Source organism: Astyanax mexicanus, chromosome 17 (assembly GCF_023375975.1).
Source record: "Astyanax mexicanus isolate ESR-SI-001 chromosome 17, AstMex3_surface, whole genome shotgun sequence".
NCBI lineage: Eukaryota > Metazoa > Chordata > Actinopteri > Characiformes > Acestrorhamphidae > Astyanax > Astyanax mexicanus.
In genome coordinates this window covers 4,773,366-4,793,956 of record NC_064424.1, presented here as the reverse complement: position 1 = coordinate 4,793,956, position 20,591 = coordinate 4,773,366, and the positions used below count along the sequence as shown (strand labels likewise).

General features: G+C 37.0%; 1 protein-coding gene across 1 annotated transcript; it reads right to left on the bottom strand.

The window, feature by feature from the left end:
• Positions 1-537: 537 nt before the first annotated feature.
• c7b (complement component 7b) lies at positions 538-20,158 on the bottom strand. Its single transcript, XM_022675932.2, has 18 exons — positions 20,060-20,158; positions 18,356-18,417; positions 16,250-16,325; positions 16,016-16,157; positions 15,313-15,457; positions 14,090-14,228; positions 12,594-12,728; positions 11,158-11,401; positions 9,992-10,105; positions 9,716-9,882; positions 8,454-8,682; positions 7,927-8,098; positions 3,960-4,047; positions 3,740-3,872; positions 3,429-3,617; positions 2,147-2,234; positions 1,855-2,036; positions 538-808 (listed from the first exon to the last, which is right to left on the bottom strand). The coding sequence occupies exons 1-18, from the start codon at positions 20,063-20,065 to the stop codon at positions 639-641; spliced, it is 2,481 nt and encodes an 826-aa protein (XP_022531653.2). The 5' UTR covers positions 20,066-20,158; the 3' UTR covers positions 538-638.
• Between the last annotated feature and the right edge of the window lie 433 nt (positions 20,159-20,591).

Sequence of the window (20,591 nt, the reverse complement as noted above, 5' to 3'; positions counted from 1 at the left end):
ACAATATGTTCATACATTTGCAATCTATATATGAAACCTATTAGAAATGGTATAATTTTAAATATCTGGCCTGTAAAAAAATATAAATGTAAGATTATCACAATAGAAATTATTTATATTAATTTGTATTTGTTTAATACGCCATCAGGCTTTGTAAAAAAATATTAAATTATGGCAGGACTTTGTGACCAAGATTGGTAAAATTAATAATATGTTTTAATAATATATAATGTTTTAAAATATAATATATCATATAATAAATATAATATAATATAATATTGAAGTAATATACTATAACAAAACACACTGGCATGCCAAAACCCGTGGGATAGCAGTATGTTGTTAACTTAGGGAACAGTCTGTTACCTTGGGATCACCCATGCCTATATGTAAGTTGTGAGGTGTTATCTTGTGAGTGAGGTTAAACACTGGTCAGCATGTGATAAAACATTTAGTAAAAGGTTTATTTACAGCAGGAGGGAAATTTTTATTTTGCACATAAAAAACAAATGCAGAAAAAAACTATTTTCTACTATATTGTAATTCCTAATGCCTTTATTTTAGCAAAAACAATAATAACAAAATAAACTACATACAATACAATTTACAACTATATGATAATATTTCTATTGATCAGCTCATGTTGGACAGTCCCCAACACTGATGATTCTGACGCTGTTCCCTGAGCACCTCCAGACCCCGGCTTCACATTCAGTCATTGGCTTTGGGGCTCCATTGTCCACAGAGACGCAGAGGTGGGCGGAGCTTTCTGAACAGTCCTGCAGTTCTTTACATTTACACTCCGAACCTGAAAACACACAGCGGCCAATATCTCAGTATCTCAGATTCATATTATAAACATACAATAAACCTGACTCTGCCACACAGCATAAAACTACAGGGGTTGGACAATGAAACTGAAACCCCTGTCATCATTTTAGTGTGGGAGGTTTCATGGCTGAATTGGAGCAGCCTGGTGGCCAATCTTCATTAATTGCACATTGCACCAGTAAGAGCAATGTAAGAGTGTGAAGGTTCAATTAGCAGGGTAAGAGCACAGTTCTGCTCTAAATACTGCAATGCACACAACATTATGGGTGACATACCAGAGTTTAAAAGAGGACAAATTGTTGGTGCACGTCTTGCTGGAGCATCTGTGACCAAGACAGCAAGTCTTTGTGATGTATCAAGAGCCACGGTATCCAGGGTAACGTCAGCATACCACCAAGAAGAACCAACCACATCCAACAGGATTAACTGTGGACGCTGTAAGAGGAAGCTGTCTGAAAGGGATGTTCGGGTGCTAACGGCATAATTCAATGGGGACCTCAACTCTCCTGTTTCCACCAGAACTGTCCGTCACCACAATCAATTATTGTGCTCTAAAACCAGGTGTTTCAGTTTCATTGTCCAACCCCTGTATATAATATAAATATGTATAATGTATATATCGTCACTGTCCAATGAATAACAAGTATCTCCAAAACAGCAACTTTACAGTAGAGAGAAAAAACCTTCTAAACTTTTAATGGAAGTCAATGTAAAAAGAGTTTATTTCAGGTCATTTTGAAGTATTTCTATTGGTTGGTTCATCAAGAAATTAAGGTAAGGGACAGTTTGTCTGTTTAAATTATGTAGAAAACTAAACAATGGAGATACTTGTTTTTCATTGGACAGCAATAATATATGTATAAATACTATAAAAATGTATATCACAATATACATTTTTTAACACTCATCATCAAAGAAACAGTCGCAAAAATTCAAGGCGGGTTTGTAAGTGTAAATGATGAGCATTGTCTTGATGGAATAGCACACCTGAGTGTGAGATCAGAAAAGGTTAAAGTATCCTACCTGTACATTTCTCCCAGAGCTTGCAGTCCTGACAGGATGTGAAGCTGATCTCTGGCCATTGACAGGTATTATCTGGGAGCAGGGTAAATGCCCGGCCCTGGCACTGCAGGGCACCAAGCTGGCACACACCTATTCTATCCACCCGGCCAGGACGCACCGAGGCACACGCCTGCAGAGACGCTCTGAAAAACAAGACCGACAGCCGGAGATTTACCTTAAGACTTTCTATTCAGTCCATTAATGATTTATATTCAATTTATATGATGATATATTTGAAGTTATCTCAACTTACCCGCATTCATATGGCATCCTGCACACACACTGCCCCTCCCCTGCTTTTTCCCACGGCTTACAGTCCAGGCTTGGTTGATTTTGGACCACTGAAACATTTAACAAACATTTGATTTTGTTAAAGTTAAACTAAATAATACATAATAATAATTAATACAGTGGGGTAAAATGTGAGCTGTTGACACAGCCATATACAGCTCTGTAAAAAATTAAGAGACCACATCTTTCTGAATCAGTTTCTCTGATTTTGCTATTTATAGGTTTATGTTTAATTAAAATTAACATTGTTGTTTTATTCTATAAACTACAGACAACATTTCTCCCAAATTACAAATAAAAATATTGTCATTTAGAGCATTTATTTACAGAAAATGTGAAATTGCTGAAATAACAAAAAAGATGCAGAGCTTTCAGACCTCAAATAACGCAAAGTTTTAATAACAGTTTTCATGCATCTTGGCATCATGTTCTCCTCCACCAGTCTTACACACTGCTTTTGGATAACGTTATGCCTTTACTCCTGTTGCAAAAATTCAAGCAGTTGAGTTTGGTTTGATGGCTTGTGATCATCCATCTTCCTCTTGATTATATTCCAGATGTTTTTAATTTGGTTCATAATTTTTAAGTGGTCTCTTTTTATCTATTTATATATACAGGGGTTGGACAATGAAACTGAAACACCTGGTTTTAGAGCACAATAATTGATTGTGGTGACGGACAGTTCTGGTGGAAACAGGAGAGTTGAGGTGCACATTGAATTCTGCGTGATTTGATCAGCCGTGGTTTTATGTTTTTTGGATACAATCCGGGTTAGCACCCGAACATCCCTTTCAGACAGCTTCCTCTTACAGCGTCCACAGTTAGTCCTGTTGGATGTGGTTGGTGGTATGCTGACATTACCCTGGATACCGTGGCTCTTGATGCATCACAAGACTTGCTGTCTTGGTCACAGGTGCGCCAGCAAGACGTGCATCAACAATTTGTCCTCTTTTGAACTCTGGTGTGTCACCCATAATGTTGTGTGCGTTGTAATATTTAGAGCAGAACTGTGCTCTTACCCTGCTAATTGAACCTTCACACTCTGCTCTTACTGGTGCAATGTGCAATTAATGAAGATTGAACACCAGGCCGCTCCAATTTAGCCATGAAACCTCCCACACTAAAATGACATGTGTTTCAGTTTCATTGTCCAACCCCTGTATATGAGATATATAACAAGATATAACTGATTACCCAATGGAAGGTAGCCCCGATGGGCAAGAATACACATTACTAATCTTTACCTGAGTTGCATTTAAAGCTGTTTGGTGCTGGAGACCAGGTGAGTCCGGCACGACAGATGATTTCTGCTTCTCCCTGTAACTGCATCCCACTGGGGCAGGACAGGAAAACACTCTCTCCAATCACATAGCTCTGCTTAGCAGGTGAAGCGATCACATGACTCAGGAGAGGCGGAGCATCACAGGAGGACCCTGATGAATAACACAATGATTACAGCTAGCCTGAGGTAGGGCTGGACAGTCATTCAAGATCAATATACACTATACTACCAAAAGTATGGCTGTTTGGATGGAGCTGCTCCATAAAGACTTACTCCTGCACTCCATCCTCCCTCTCCTCCAGTTCAGGCTCTCTGTACACTCAGCTGTAGAGTCTCCAACCAGGTAAAATCCTTCAATACAGGAGTATTCAATCCTGCTGCCAACTGCATACACATCTCTGGGATTCTGAACACACGGGAACAAGTTCAGCCAGATCATATTTATCAATAAAAAAAATCTGTTTTAAGCCGATTTTTCAGAAGAAATACCCACAAAAATGAGTCCGTTCTGCAGGGGAGGAGGAACCTTGCAGGACTTTACTGGGCTCAGAGAGGGGTCAAAGCAGTGGGGCTCCATCAACCTAAAATATCAGTGAAAAAGAGAAATGAAGCTAAAGACAAACAGATATAATAATATATATGCATACACAAAACTATCACGTCCTCGCTATATTTCCCTGTGTTTTCCCCGTTTCCTAGTGTGTTTCTCCAGTAGTTTTCCGTCACGTGTGTGTAATTTGTAGCTCCGCCCTTTCCCCAGGTGTTCATTGTTTCATGTTAGTATAAGTAGTACCTGTTAGTCTATGTTTGCGGTCGGTCTTTCTGTAACGCGAGGGAGCAGACGGGTGGCGGACGTAAAAGCAGTTAAGACCGAAGAATTTATTAATAAGCAAATAAATACATATACAAACAAACAGGGAAAGAACTAGAAAATGTATAAACATAAACAAACAGAGGAAAGCACAAAGAGTTATACTAAACAGAAAATGAATAAACAGGGCTCGGGAATATATACAAGGAAAATAAACGTAAATATAAACAAGAAATAAACAAGGGAACAAACTAGAGAAATAAACAGAGAATAACTAATAAACAAAGAACTACGTGACGTGAACTACGGGACGTGGAGATAAACTACTAGAAACGTGACAAGACAAACGACAGAGGAAGGTGCAAAGACCGACCGCAAACATAGACTAACAGGTACTATTTATACTAACATAACATGAAACAATGAACACCTGGGGAAAGGGCGGAGCTACTAGGAAACGGGGAAAACGCAGGGAAATATAGCGAGGACGTGACAAAAACGTGTTTTCTTTCTCACTGTTATTTAACCTGTCAAACCTGCAGAAACCTCCAAATTTATTTAGATTATTTAAGAAACTCTTCTTATAATCTTCTGCCTTTATTTCTAGTTTCACTAAAGAAAAGCTATTTAAGGCCCTATTTTAGTGATCTATTTTAGCACCATGATTTTAATGCATGTCAGTGTGTCTTTGCTATCATAACGATGGGAAAAGTACACCTTGCACGGCTCGAAAAGTGGAAAAGGCATGTACTAATTCTGAATGAATTCTGAATGTTTTTTGGCTGTTACGTTAAATAAATGCCATTCTGTTTAAAAGCCAGGTGAGCTCTGACTTTGGCGGACTGCTATTTTAATGGCATAGCTACAGTGCCCTCCATAATTATTGGCACCCCTGGTTAAGATGTGTTCTTTAGCTTCTCATAAATTGAGTTTTGTTCAAAATAATATAGGACCACGATGGAAAAAAAGAGTAAAATACAACCTTTAACTCAAGTGAATTTATTCAGTAGGAAAAAAATCCCACATTAAGAAATAATTATTTAACATCAAATCATGATGTTAATACTGATGTTAATACTTTGTACAACCCTCTTTTGCCAACAAAACAGCACCTAATCTTCTCCTGTAATGTTTCACAAGATGGGAGAATACAGAAAGAGGGATCTTTGACCATTCCTCTTTGCACATTCTCTCTAAATCATCCAACGACCTGGGTCCTCTCCTCTGCACTCTCCTCTTCAGCTCACCCCACAGGTTTTCAATGGGGTTGAGGTCTGGGGACTGAGATGGCCATGGGAGGAGCTTGATTCTGTGTGCGGTGAACCATTTCTGTGTAGATTTGGCCACATGTTTAGGGTCATTATCTTGCTGAAAGACCCAGTGACGACCCATCTTCAGCTTTCGGGCAGAAGCCACCAGATTTTGTTTTAAAATGTCCTGGTATTTTAGAGCATTCATGATGCCATGCACCCTAACAAGGTTCCCAGGGCCTTTAGAAGAGAAACAGGCCCACAGCATCACTGATCCCCCGCCGTATTTCACAGTGGGCATGAGGTGCTTTTCTGCATACTCAGCTCTTGTGTTACGCCAGACCCACTTAGAGCATTTGTTGCCAAAAAGCTCTATCTTTGTTTCATCTGACCAAAGCACACGGTCCCAGTTGAAGTCATAGTACCGCTTAGCAAACTCCAAACGTTTGCGTTTATGATTGTGAGTGAGAAATGGTTTCTTCCGTGCATGCCTCCCAAACAGCTTGTTGGCATGTAGATAGCGCCTGATGGTTGTTTTGGAGACTTTGTGACCCCAAGAAGCTACCATTTGTTGCAATTCTGTAACAGTGAGCTTTGGAGAACTTTTTATTTCTCTTATCATCCTCCTCACTGTGCGTGGTGGCAAAATAAACTTGCGTCCTCGTCCAGGCTTGTTTACCACTGTTCCAGTTGTTTTAAACTTCTTAATAATTCCTCTGACAGTAGATATGGACAGGTGTAGGCGAGTAGCGATTTTCTCACTTGCCATTGCCTGACTTGTGAAGGTCAACACACATCTGCCTCACTTGAATGGTATGTTCCTTTGTCTTTCCCATGTTGAAGATAAATGGCCTCTGTGTCACGTCATATTTATACCCCAGGGAAACAGGAAGTTGTGAATTACTAATTAAATGTTCCTACATACTCTGATCAACTTCGTAAACTACTGTAGAAGTGACAGAAATACTTCTATTAAATTTATTTCCTAAGAATTGTTAGGGGTGCCAATAATTGTGGAACAGGTGATTTTATGAAGAATAATTATTTCTTAGTCAGGGATTTTATTTCCCCCTTAAAATATATTATTTTGAACAAAACTCAATTTATGAGAAGCTAAAGAACACATCTTAACCAGGGGTGCCAATAATTATGGAGGGCACTGTACCTGGATGTGTCCAATCTGCTTGTTTACTGTTTTTTCTGTTTAAAGTTTTCATATCTGGCAACAGGCATGCGCTATTGGTTTTGTGCATGCAAGCTGGGGATGTGCCTGTGTTGACAATTCACTGCCAAAATAGCAATGAACATCTGACTGTTGACGTCTGTCTAGGTTGTATTCAGTTAGTGGTGCACCTGTGTTTTCTGCTGACAAGATAGCAATAATCCAGAAATCTGTCCTGAAGCGTCTCACATGCTGCACATTGATACCTGTATAAACGTCTCCTTCTTCACAAACAACAAAAAATCCTCATATTAGAGAGACGAGAGACTCGTAGCTTTATAAAGGGAAATGGATGAGTTAGCAGCTCATATGTGGAGCATCTTTTGCTGGAGTGGAGAGTAAACAGCTGCTCTGAAGTTCATGCTCGGGTCCAGGAGGTGAAAAAAGGACAGGCGGTTTGCTTTTGCTGTTTTTTTCAGCTATAGCTGCACAGCTGCACCAAGAGATGTGTTGTGGGTACGAGAGAGAAGCACTAGTAGCACTAATGCTAATGCGTAAAAATATAAAAAAAGACACATGAATTCTAATTTGACCGTTCACATTCATGTCGCATGTCAATGGATCGGATATGTATCAGATTTAGAACCACATATGAAGGTGACTCACATGTGGTTTGAAAAAATCTGATTTGGCACGTTCACACAGTCATGAAAAAATCTGATTTGAGCCACATTGAGCAAAAAATCTGATTTGAGTCACTTCAGCCTGGTAATGTGAACGTAGCCTTAATAGACGAGAATAAACACCTTCTAAACTTTCATTATGTAAAAGTTCTCCACTAGAGGCTGTTTAAAACCAGAGGAACTTTAGGAATTATGTGTGAAAAGTGCAAATATGTATAAATAGGGAAAAGTGTATATAACTGTAAAGTTAATGAAAACCTGCAAAAAAATGTTTGGTACTTGGCCTTCGGACAAACAATATATTATTATTCTTTTTATTATTATTCATGTAGGTTCAGTGTCCTCAACCTGGCAACCCGAGTGAGCTTGGCATCTGTGGAGGGGTGGGCATCTGGTGTTTGGTAATTGGACTGCTGTAGCCTTTTTATGCTCTGGCTCTCATTTCATACTGATTGCTCCTTTACATTTATAATAAATCAAATCAGTATAAACGGGAAAATGTGGGCTGTTTTAATCTTTTGACCTGTAGTTTATGATCATTTTCAGTGTCGTACCTTAAGTGTTCGAGATCGGGGTCCTCACAGGCCCTCTGCTCCCTGATTGGTCCGTTACAGTGCCTGCCTCCGTTTCTGGGTTGAGGATTGTTGCATGATCGAGTTCTCGACATCCGACCCTGAGAACACGAACCCCAGGCAGACCAGCAGCTCCAGCCCCCATCAATCACTCCTACAACAGCATCAGCATCACAGTCAGGGGGGGAAATATGTATAAATAGGGAAAAGTGTATATAACTGTATGGTACTGTATTGGTATTTGGCCTTCGGACAAACAATATATTATTATTCTTTTTATTATTATTCTATTACATATTACTTTTATTTATTTCAACATAATACGCCAGCATTATATCCGATAAATAAATAAATAAATAGACATTCCTTCTAATTGATTAAAAGGACACAACATCCATTAACTCAGCCTCCCTTCCCATCAATAAGAGTAAATGAAATGAAGAGAACAGACAGAAGCAGCAGGTGATTATGGTGATGGCGATGGTTATGGATGAGGTGTCTGGTCGTACCTGGCTGTTCTCCGAGGACGTGGCCGCTCTGACAGGCCGAGCCGCTGGTGTCGGGTCTACACACACAGGAACACACTCCATCTCTCAGCACGGGCATGCCGCTGTTCTGGCACGGCCTGCAGTGACACGGACTCTGGTCCTCTAGGAATTCCTCTAGCGCCCTCTTTAGGTGGAGCTTCTTCAGCCCAGCACAGGGCACCTCCTTCACCAGCTCGTATATCGGCCTCAACTGAAAATAGACCAATCAAACACAGCAAAAAATACTTATCAGACAAATACTAGGAATACAAGGAATGCTTATCTTCAGAGAGATGATTGTAAAAATAGTTGCACCCAGAAGGAAGTGTCAGTGTCAGTGTAGTATGAAGCATTTCTCCCATTTCTCAGTGTGTAGTCATTCCCATACAGGCTTAGCAAGGGTGATTACTCCAAAAAATCCATTGCTTTTAAAGGTGAACTCTGGTGTAAAATGGACTTTTGTTGCAGTAAAACATGATAAAAAGTAGTTATCTTTGTTGAATAGCCCACCTCTGCTTTCCCGCAGCTTTCTAAGGTCCAGTAATTTTGTGCTTTTTGCCCAGAACTCAGGGCATATTTTACCCCGATAAATCGCTTTTTACACCGTTTTCCAGACTCCAGTAACTCCACACCTCCTTGCTAGAATCCGGAGAGGCATTAATAACTTAAAAACTGCACAAGAAGCTTATTAAAAATCACTGTTTACATCCCATAGATCTTCTTTGTAGCTCCGGGCACCGCCATCACTGTACTGATAATGACAGGCATATATATATACATTGACGCCAGCTGCTACACCAGGAGGCAGGCTATGCACAGTCTATGTATATATATGTATATATGTCTATGACATTATCAGTACAAAGATTTACTTGCACTATGGGATGTAAAAGGTGGTTTTTAATAAGCTTCTTGTGTACTTTTTAAGTTATTAATGTCTCATTTTAAATGTCAGGACTCTTCAACGTCTAGCAATGAGGTGTGGAGCTACTTTAAGCCTGAATAATGGTGTAAAAAGCAATTGATCAGGGCAAAATATGCCCTGATATGGCCACTGTAAAGAGTGCTGGGCAAAAAGCACAAAATTACTGGATCTCAGAAAGCTATAGGAGAGCGAAGGTGTGCTATTCAACATGAAAAGTCAATTTTAGACTGGAGTTTTCCTTTAAACTCGTATAAAATAGAAGCCAATCAATAAGCAGTTTAGCTTCAGAAAATAAATCAATCCACCAATATTTCTCTACCTTCTGTTTGATGACTTGAGGGAAATCCTTAACTGATCCAGCCCATTTAGAGTACATGTCTTGGTTACGCTCAGGGTTGTCCAGGTCCAGACGCCCCAGGCCGGCCACATAAGCAGAATAACCCCCGACTACGTTCGTCTTCACAGGCATCGTCTGACTACTTTGTTCTGTCAAGGAACACATTAAACATAATAACATAATAAATCATATTCCAGATTTTCCATTGTACTCATTAAAAGCTGTAAAATAATAGTGAATAATCAGGAATAAACTCACGATTCGAGCTCCGAATGGACTGGATTAACGTCTCACACTTGGTCGTGGTCTTCTTTCGGAACAATCGCCTCTTTACACGAGTAATGCACTGATGGAAGTCTGTATCTTTCTGACCTACATTAGAATAAAGAAAAGCATACAATATACTGTTAGTATATACTGTATTACTATTAGGCAAATTCTGCTTTTTGGTAGTTTTTCTCTTCTTTCCCTTACTTTTCTGCCAGCCTATTTAAGTGAACAAGTCCCACTTTAAAGTAAACAAAATGGTAACTTGTTCTTATGGCCTACTACAGTGATTCTCAACTAGTTTTCATTAGATAATTAGATTCATTAGATGTAACAGAAGTGAATGATGATTAACTCAAAATATGTCCTTATATTCAGGATTGAAGTAAAAAAAAAAAAAAAAAAAAAAATATATATATATATATATATATATATATATATATATATATATATATATATATATATATATATATATATAAGGCTCTGAAAAAATAAGAGACAACTTTAGTTACTATTTATAAATATATATTTGCGTAAAATGAACATTGTTGTTTTATTCTATAAACTGCAGACAGCATTTCTCCCAAATTCCCCCCCAAAATTTTGTCATTTACAGCATTTATTTGCAGAAAATGAGAAATGACTGACATAACAAAAAAGATGCAGAGCTTTCAGACCTCAAATAATGCAAAAAAAAAAAACAAGTTCATATTCATAAAGATTTAAGAGTTCAGAAATCAATATTTGGTGGAATAACCCTGGTGGTTTTTAATCACAGTTTTTTTCATGCATCTTGGCATCATGATCTCCTCCACCAGTCTTACACACTGCTTTTGGATAACTTTATGCTGCTTTACTCCTGGTGCAAAAATTCAAGCAGTTCAGTTTGGTGGTTTGATGGTTTGTGATCATCCATCTTCCTCTTGATTATATTTAAGAGTTTTTAATTTGGTAAAACCAAAGAAACTAGTGTTAATGGTCTCTTATTTTTTTCCAGAGCTATATATCAATTACATATGATTGATAGTAGATATATACCTTTCTTAAAAACAGCAAAATAGTAGTACCCTAATGTGATAATTAGGGGTGGCTGATATTTTAGGGTATAATATCCTTCATACACCCCTAGTTTCAGAACACAGTGAAGAATCACATACTCATCTCCCGCATGAAGCTCGAGTCGAACTCCAGCAGGAGCTGGTACTGTCCTCCCAGAGATCCCTCTGCCATGTAGTGCGTGCCGTAGAGCTGCAGGAGGGAGCGGTAAGCTGCCGGGTCGTATGTGCTGGGCAGAGCCGACAGGGCCTTCCAGAACTCCTCAGACAGGGTGAGGTACTGAGGAGCGCTGTTCTGAAACTGTGATACCTCCACCTCGTTCCTAATGATCACCAGCTGGTAGGCCTGAGGAAACAATAGCAGATTTTAGCTTTGTGTTAAACAGGGCAGCATCAAAATGATCATCTCTGGTAATCTTTATGCTTTTATTTTAACTATTTGGGTCAATCTAGAATTGTAGGTACATTTTATATTGTCCACTGTTGTATACTTTTTGCTATTTGCTATTTTATTAAACCAGCTTTAAATAACAGTTTAAATACAATTTCCTTTTGTCCTTGATTTTTGGCACAATTTTCAAACAAAATATTACATAACTTCAACCCAAACATTGCTGACTGCTGATTTATATGTATTTTGTGTTAAATAAAATATTCATTTTCTGTACACTATGTAACTTTAGAAGAAAAAAAGTATCTGTAAACACCATATTCAATGATGTAACTTCCTCCGGCGGGAAATATATAAAATACAGTACCAGTCAAAAGTTTGGACACACCTTCTCATTCAGTGTTTTTATTATTTATTTAACCTAATTTTTAAACAAACCAAAATACTTATCTTGTGCACCAGAGGAAACTCTTGCTCTTCTTTTCCAAGGGTGGGCCTAATGAGAGCCAGTTTCATCATACCTTTTTCGATAGTCTTTGTGACTGCACTTGAGGATATGTATATGTATATGTATATATGTATATGCTGATATATATATAATCAAAGTCGGTATATATATAATGAACTCTGATATATATAATGAAAGCCGATATATATATAATGAAAGCGAAATATATGTATATATAATGAACTCTGATATATATATATATATAATGAAAGCGATATATATATAATGAAAGCCAATATATATATATATAATGAAAGCCGATATATTTATAATGAAAGCGATATATATATATTGAAAGCCGATATATATATAATGAAAGCCGATATATATATAATGAAAGCGATATATATATATAATGAAAGCTGATATATATATAATGAAAGCTGATTCATTATATATATATATATATATATATATATCGGCTTTTATAATATATTTCCTGTTTGGCTTGCCATACATAGTATATGTATGTATGTATGTATGTATATGTATATATATATATATATATATATATATATATATATATATATATATATATATATATATATATATATATATATATATATTAGAGAGCTTTAATTAATTAAGTAGTTGAATAATAGTAATATATGAGAGTATAGTGATATACATGTGCTTTACCTTATCCCTCTTCAGTTCACTGTGGAAGGTTCTGTGATCATGGCCTCCTCTGATTCTGTATCTCTCCTCATGATGCTGTATATAAGACCAGGAGCTGTTGTAGAAATCCTCACTGAAATCATTCTCAATACCAACCTGAACACAAACATGTACAAATCTGCTGTTACTCTGCTGAAAAATGCTCGGCAACATTTAATTATTCTTGAATAACTTGGGCTACGTTCACACAGCAGGTAAATGTGGACCAAAACTATCTAATATTTTATTGGTAAGATAAGACAAGATAATCCTTTATTAGTCAGTTCTTACTACGGCAGTTAGAAATTCACAGTATTACAGCAGCAAAGGGATACTAGCTAGGCACTTAGTACAAAACTTTGATAAAATAAACAGTACAGTATATACAGTATTAATAATAAAAAGTCAAAAACTCTTAAGATTGTATTTACAAATAATTGCACTAAAAATACATTAATTTACACTGAACAAAATTAAATTTTTTGTAAGTTTGTAGCATTTAAGTGTGTATTTATGAAGTCCGCTTATTTGTGATTTGTGGCAATGTGATTCTGTACAGATGTGGTCCGCAAGCATAAAACATCTAGCCCGTGAGGTTGTTTAACCTATAATGAACAATAATGAAAAAAATACAAATAATAAAAAGCTATTCTGAGCTTTTAGCGTTTACATTCCTCCCCTGTCTCGCTATCTGTGGCACTCGGCATGACTTTAGTTTCCACCTGTTTTCGTTTTTCCGCCCGTTCTTCGTTTTTTTCCCGGCCATGTCCCAATTTACTAGTCGGGGCAACGGTAGTGTATTGGACTGCGACCCTGACGACATGGGTTCGATCCCGCTGAGGAGCGGTGTGTGTTTATTTATTTATTTATTTTCCTTTCTTCTTGGGTTTACCTGCTTTTAATTCAACTGCTCTGCAATTGGGTTCAACAACCCTCTGGGCTGGAGAGCTAGTAGTCTGTAGCAGCACTCCATCCCATTACACTTAATTTTACAAAACAGATTTTTTTTTTGTGGCCAAGTAATGGCTTGGAAAATATCTGGCCAAACTTTAATTGCTGACCCCTGCTGTAGACTAAAGACCTGTTACAACCACTCAGTGTTCCTAATGAAATGGCGAAAACACAGCCACAGGATGAGGCTGCAGCATCAAAAAAAAAATAAAACAACTTAAAAATTAAGTTTATAGAAAGGGTTTATCTGTCTGTGACTGAAAAACATGATGTTTTAACAGGCTCAACAGCAGTCTGAACTCATTCACTGCTCCTGAGATTCTGATGAGAATGAAACCGAAACTTTACTTGAAGCGATGCTGTTTTGTGCATGTTCTTCGGTTACACAGATACTAGTAACATTAAAAAGATTGTGTAATCATTTTAAAATAAAATAAACATCAGATTGTGTGAGAAAACAGATTTAGGATACTTTTAAATGCTGTGTGAATGTATGTAGCATAATCTCATCATCTACTGTTACCCACCTGAAAGCTGTATCTGAGGATGCTCTGTGGGAGTCTGTAGTAGTCTTTGTGATCCCCACTAAATATTCTCCTGCACTGGCCTCCAAAGCTGCGTGTGTTAATAACACTAGCTTTCAGCCTGCCTGTCAGCACATCAAACCTGACAAATACAGAAAATAAACATGTTAACTCTTGTTTTCGACTTCTTTGGTTAATTTCAGGAATGGAAATAATAATTATTATAAAATATTACACTGTGAAAAAATATACATAGAATCTGCTTAATACATTTAATATAATAATATGCACTCATTTTGTTTGGGTAAAGTTCAGCCTAGTGGTAACTAAATAGTACTTAAATCGAACAGCTAAAACCCTGACTTTAATTAACATTGATTAAGTACATCTTTCTTATTGGTTCCTGGCATCATTTATTAGCATAATGTCCCCCACCCTTAACTCTCCATCAGTGTATAGTCTTGTCTTACCAATTTTCTACCAACCAAAAATTGTTAGGTGGAGGAACAGTAGAAGCCCTATCTTACACCCTGTGCAAGTTGTGTTGTGATGCTCATTGCTATCTTACACCTCGCCAAGAGTCTATTTTCACTCCTTCCACCTGCATTGTTTAAATAGCAACAGTGCTTGTGAATATATCTACACTGATGGGTGTGGTGGTCTGGAAATGAGGTGTGTTCAGGTAAATTTCTGGCATATTGCTATCTTGGCAATAGAAAACACATGTACTCCACTGACTGAATACAATCTAGACAGATGTCAGCATCTTCAGACGTTCATTGTTATCTTGGCAACACGGAGGCACCAACCCAACTTTTACGTCAACAACAAACAGAATACTAAATAGAATATCATTGCCTTTCCTGTAAATTAGCTGCTTGTGCAACTTCACAGCGTGCACAAGCAGGTCAATGTAGCTGCACTGTTAAAATAGCAATCCGCCAAAGTCAGTGCACACTTGGCCCTTAAAGGAAAATGCTGAGCAAGGGAGACCTTTTGCATGTTTAGTGAAGTGCAAGGTGTACTTTTCCCGTTGTTACGATAGCAAAGACACACTAATAGGCCCTAAATTAAGCTATATTGTGCACAGTTGACTGCTCACCTAAAGATCACTAAAACAGGACCCTAGATCTGTTTACTGTGATAATCAACAGTAAATTACAGCTGTGGGAGAAATATATTAGCTAAAACGCAGGAGTGTGTATTTACTAAGATGAGAATCTTACCCTTTTCCGGTGAGATCTGAATTGGGTGGAGTTTTCTGTGTACTGCACACGGCCATGCTGGACTGAGGACATCGCTGTTCATCTAAACCATCCTCCTCACAGTCCTGATCACCATTACACACCAGTGAAGGGCTGATACACTGACCTACACACACACACATCCATACACAAGTTATTACAGAACTATACATACAGCTCTGAACAAAAAAATAAGAGACCACTTAAAAATGATGAGTTTCTTTTTCAATTTTACCAAATTGAAAACCTCTGGAATATAATCAAGATAAAGATGGATGATCACAAGCCATCAAACCACCAAACTGAACTGCTTGAGTTTTTGCACCAGGAGTAAAGGCATAAAGTTATTCAAAAGCAGTGTGTAAGACTGGTGGAGGAGAACATGATGCCAAGATGCATGAAAACTGTGATTAAAAACCAGGGTTATTCCACCAAATATTGATTTTTGAACTCTTAATACTTATTATGAATATGAACTTGTTTTCTTTGCATTATTTGAGGTCTGAAAGCTCTGCATCTTTTTTGTTATCTCAGCCATTTCTCATTTTTTGCAAATAAATGCTCTAAAGGACAATATTATTAGTTAGAATTTGGGAGAAATGTTGTCTGTAGTTTCTAGAATAAAACACCAATTTTCATTTTATACAAACATCAGACTGTAGTTGTATATAATAACAATAAGTACCAGAAGTGCAGCGGAACCTGTCCCCACACCCTGTTTCCAGTGGGCAGCTCTTTTTGGGCGCACATGCTTGTTGTTGAAAGGCCTCCCCTGTGCAAACACTGCCCCCAAAATGAGGAAACACTTCTACTGAGCGTGTTCTGACCTAAAAACAAGCAAAAATGAGGTAATTCACACATTTGTGGGTTACTGTTTGTATTTTAAACCAATAAATTAGCTTTGTTTGTTTATTTCTACCTGTGTTTTGCTGCAGCCGTCACACTCTGACCAATCTCCATACGGCCCCCATCTACAGTTCAAAGGCTGCTGACACCTGCCAAAGAAAACATGATGTCAAGGTACATCTCAGCCCACTGTGTTATTAACCAGCATTAAATCAGTCATTTACATTAAAACAGACATCCAGAGAGAATATTAATGTAAAGCAAAGGCAAGTATATTTATTTAGCACCTTTCATACACAACAGTCATTCAAAGTGCTTTACAAATTAGAAAATACAAAAAGAAGTCAAATTAAAATGTAAAAGAAAACCAATAAAAATGGAAATAAAAATAAAATAAGAATTAAGAATGAATGATTCAAACATGATTAAAACAAAGAGCAGTCAAATTAAAAATGTAAGTTTGAATTAAAACAAGAATAAAGCATGAATAAAACGTGATTAAAAATATATATGTATATTTAAAAGAATTAAAATTAACCAAATTAATTAGAATAAAAGTGCTGTTACAGAATAAAAGTGTGCGCAGCTGCAGTGATTTAAGCTGAGCTGTACAACTCATCATTTAAAGATGACAAGATCCCACCTGTCACTCAAGTTCCGTGAGTCTACTGCATTATAATAGGGGCTCCCTGATGCTCATAAATTATATACAAATATTTAGGTAACACTTTACTTGGATGGTCCATTTGATAGCCTCTTTAATGCTCAACTGACATTTAACTAACATTCAACTACATGTCTATTAAATGCAAATGAACTAAAAGGTGAAAGTAAATGATTCTCTATTGAATATAACCCTACATTCAACTCTAATCCAAACGCTTATCTTAATATTTTAGGATTGGGTTTAGGGTTAGATTTTAAGTTTAGGTTAAGGTTAAGGTTAGGGTTAGGTGTAGGGTTAGATTTTATGGTTGATAAAGAGTTAAGGTTAGGGTTAGGTGTAGGGTTAGATTTCAGGGTTGATTAAGGGTTAAGGCTAGGGTTAGGTGTAGGGTTAGGTTCTATTTTTAATCATTTACATTTAATTTAGGGTTAAGTTAAATTTAATGGACATTCAATTCAGTGTTAGTTAAATGTCAGTTGAGCATCAACAAGGCCATAAACTGGACCATCCAAGTAAAGTGTAACCAAGATTTATTTTGCTTTTTAGATTAACAAACACATTTTAATTTCAGACAATGATAGACTGAGTAAATATTAAAATCACTGTTTGCCCCCTAAATCTAATAACTTGGTTCTGCCACCCTGGAACTGCATTCAAGCTTTGGTGATAACTGGCAACAAGTCTTTCACATCTCTGTGGAGTGATTTTTTTCCACTCCTCTTTACAGAATTGCTTAAATTCAGACACATTAGGGTTTTCAAGCATGAACCGCCTGTTGAAGATCAACCACAGCATCTCAATCAGATGTTAACTAGGCCGCTCAATTCATATCCATTCAAAGGTGGATTTTTTGGTGTGCTTTGGGTCATTGTCCTGCTGCAGAACCCAAGTACACCTGAGCTTGATGTCACAAACAGATGGACACACATTCTACTTCAGGATTGTCTGGTAAAGGGCAGAATTCATTGGTCTATGAATTATAGCAAGTTGTCCCCAGACCAATTGCAGCAAAGTAGCCCCTGACCATCACTACACCACCATAATGTCTTTTATTATGATGGTTTTTTTTTTTCCCGAAATGCTGTGTTAATTTTAAAAAATGACAAAAAATAAATCTGTAATGGTGCAATTACATTTTCACGGCACTGTATTTTTAAATTACTGCAAGAAAAACGAATGAGTTTACTCGTTCAGTAACATTGCTAACATTGATTAAACAAGCTGTCTAGGTGTTGAGGGTCTACTATTCTCTATATAATTTATAGTAGGTACAGAGCTTAATACAAATTTAAACCATAGTATTGTACTACTTTACTGTGTGTAATGTTTTATTTAATTGCTTTATTATTTCCCAATCTAATGTCCTATATTTCCTGGATCTGAATTTGGGAGGTTTGGGTGAGGTTTGGGAGTTTAGGCCTTAATGCTACCTCTATAAACTATATTTTGACAAGGTGGGATGTATGGATATGTGATATAGATGAGACAGGGAGATATTAACAGAGCTCTTACCTGACATACAGCAAACAGGTAAGCAGGGCCAACAGGCCAGACTGAACAACAGTTACTAACATCTGGAAAAAACACAGAACAGACAATATTAGTGTAACCACTGCTGTTCATTCTCTCCACATACAGCCAGTGCAGAATACAGAAGCAAAAACTGATACACTGAAAATGTAACTTAATGTGTAAAGTCAGATTAATAACAGTCTGCCAAAGTCACAGCATACCTGGCTCTTAAAGGGAATGGGAAGTGAAACGCTGATTGGTTAATTGAACATTTTACCCAAAACACACCCATGATTAAAGGGACAAAAACCTTTAAAAACCTTTCCTAACCTTTAAAAACGCATTTATAGGTTCAGCTGTGCTTCCTTACTGCTATCGGAGTCACATTGCTCCAAATCAGCTCTCCCTGCTGCCCCGCCCCTAAACCCATACATCACCCAGTGCCTCTCCCAAACTATTCCTCCCATGTTTTAGCATTTTTTAAATTTGAGTTGAGGGTGGAGTCAGCTAAAACCAGGGGGGTTAGTAACCCTCTAATTAAGAGAATTAGTACATACCTTTTTATGCTAGGTGTACTTTTCCCGTGGTTATGATAGAAAAGACACAATGACATGCCCTAAATCAAGCTGCACGGTGAGCAGTTGATGGCTCATCTATAGATATCGCTAAAGTAGGTTGCAATATCTTTAAGTATTTTTTTATTAAAATTGCATTACTTTATAAAACTGCCTGTAGCTCATGTACTGCTTCAGTGTAAGACCTCAACATTAGATGTGTAATTCCAGGCAGGAAAATAGAAAAATGTCTGTTCACAGATTAAATAGCCAATAAAATCAATAAGATTTGGTTGATTCTCTGAATCGGGTGTCTTTTAAATCCCCCAACCTCACTTAAATATTAAACATTTATAGAAACCACAGTTAAGAACGTAACATCAGTCCATTCTGAATGACTTAACACCACAACGATTGAATTATACTGGAATTATGTAAATATTGGTGGAATTTATCTTCTTATATTTAAAGAGAATCATATTTCTATTATTCTACACACATTATTTATGTTTATTAGGTCATTTAATAAATTAATTCATAAAATGTATAGACACAAGAGTAATCACACTGTATTTAGCTAAAACACTGCAAATAAACCCATTGGCAAATATAAACAAAATATATTTAAATTGAGACGTAAATGTTTAATTTAAGCATAAAAAAACATTTCTTATTTAAACAAATTCTTAAAATAAGTTATAATCACAAAGTCTTAAAATGAACAAAGTAAGACTTAAATCAAGCAAAAATCTCTTATTTTGTAACAGTATTTAACATAAACCTACCTTTAAAATTCATATGTATAAAATTCTGTTTTTTTTCCCTCTTTTTTCCTGTTAATTCCTTTAGTACTTTTACCGATATTCTTATTGTATGTATTGTTTATTGTACCTTCTTGCAGAGTGTAATGTTTGTTAATAGTGTAACTTGACTGGTGATTTTTTTGTGCTTATTTTGAGTCAAATTACTGAATAAGATGATTATTCCTAAAATAAGTAAAATAATTTTACACTTACACAATGCTTAGTAAGATAAAAAAAATCTTATTAGAGAAAAAAATATATATTTAATGTCTTAAAATCAGATAATCTCACTTTTTAAGATTTTTTTTTTTTCAGTGCACCTCTAGAACCTGTCTGTCTGATCTTACCTGCATCCTGTGTGGCTGAGGGTCTCTCTGCTCTCTGGCTTAAGCAGAAAGAGGCTTAACTCTTATAGCTCAGGCTGGGATTACTCAACGCCGTGATTTCCCGCACTCTGAACCCCCACGTGACCTAATGCGTCTCTCTGTGTGTCGGTGAGGGACAGGTGCTGTCCTCTTCTTCTGTTTGTGTGACTTTTCTCCTGTTTTTATTCTCAGGCCTCCTCACAGACGCTGTGTCACTTCCAGTAAGCTCCTCCAGTACTCCAGTAATCTGCTTTTTCACTGTTTTTTCTGTTTATCAGAGTAAAAAGTGATGAAATAATGTTCTGTCCTGAAATCATGGGAACACCCGGCCCTCCTGCTGAGGGGAGGAGTTGTGAAATCATTGAGGTTTAAGGAGCAAATCCAAAATTCTGGAAGTGTCAGCAGTCTCCAGTAAATCCAGTTAGATAAATAGTATAACGTTCAAAAATGTTTTAAATACAAATTATTACACAATACTAATACCACTTAATGCTATAAAAAATACTCATGTAGA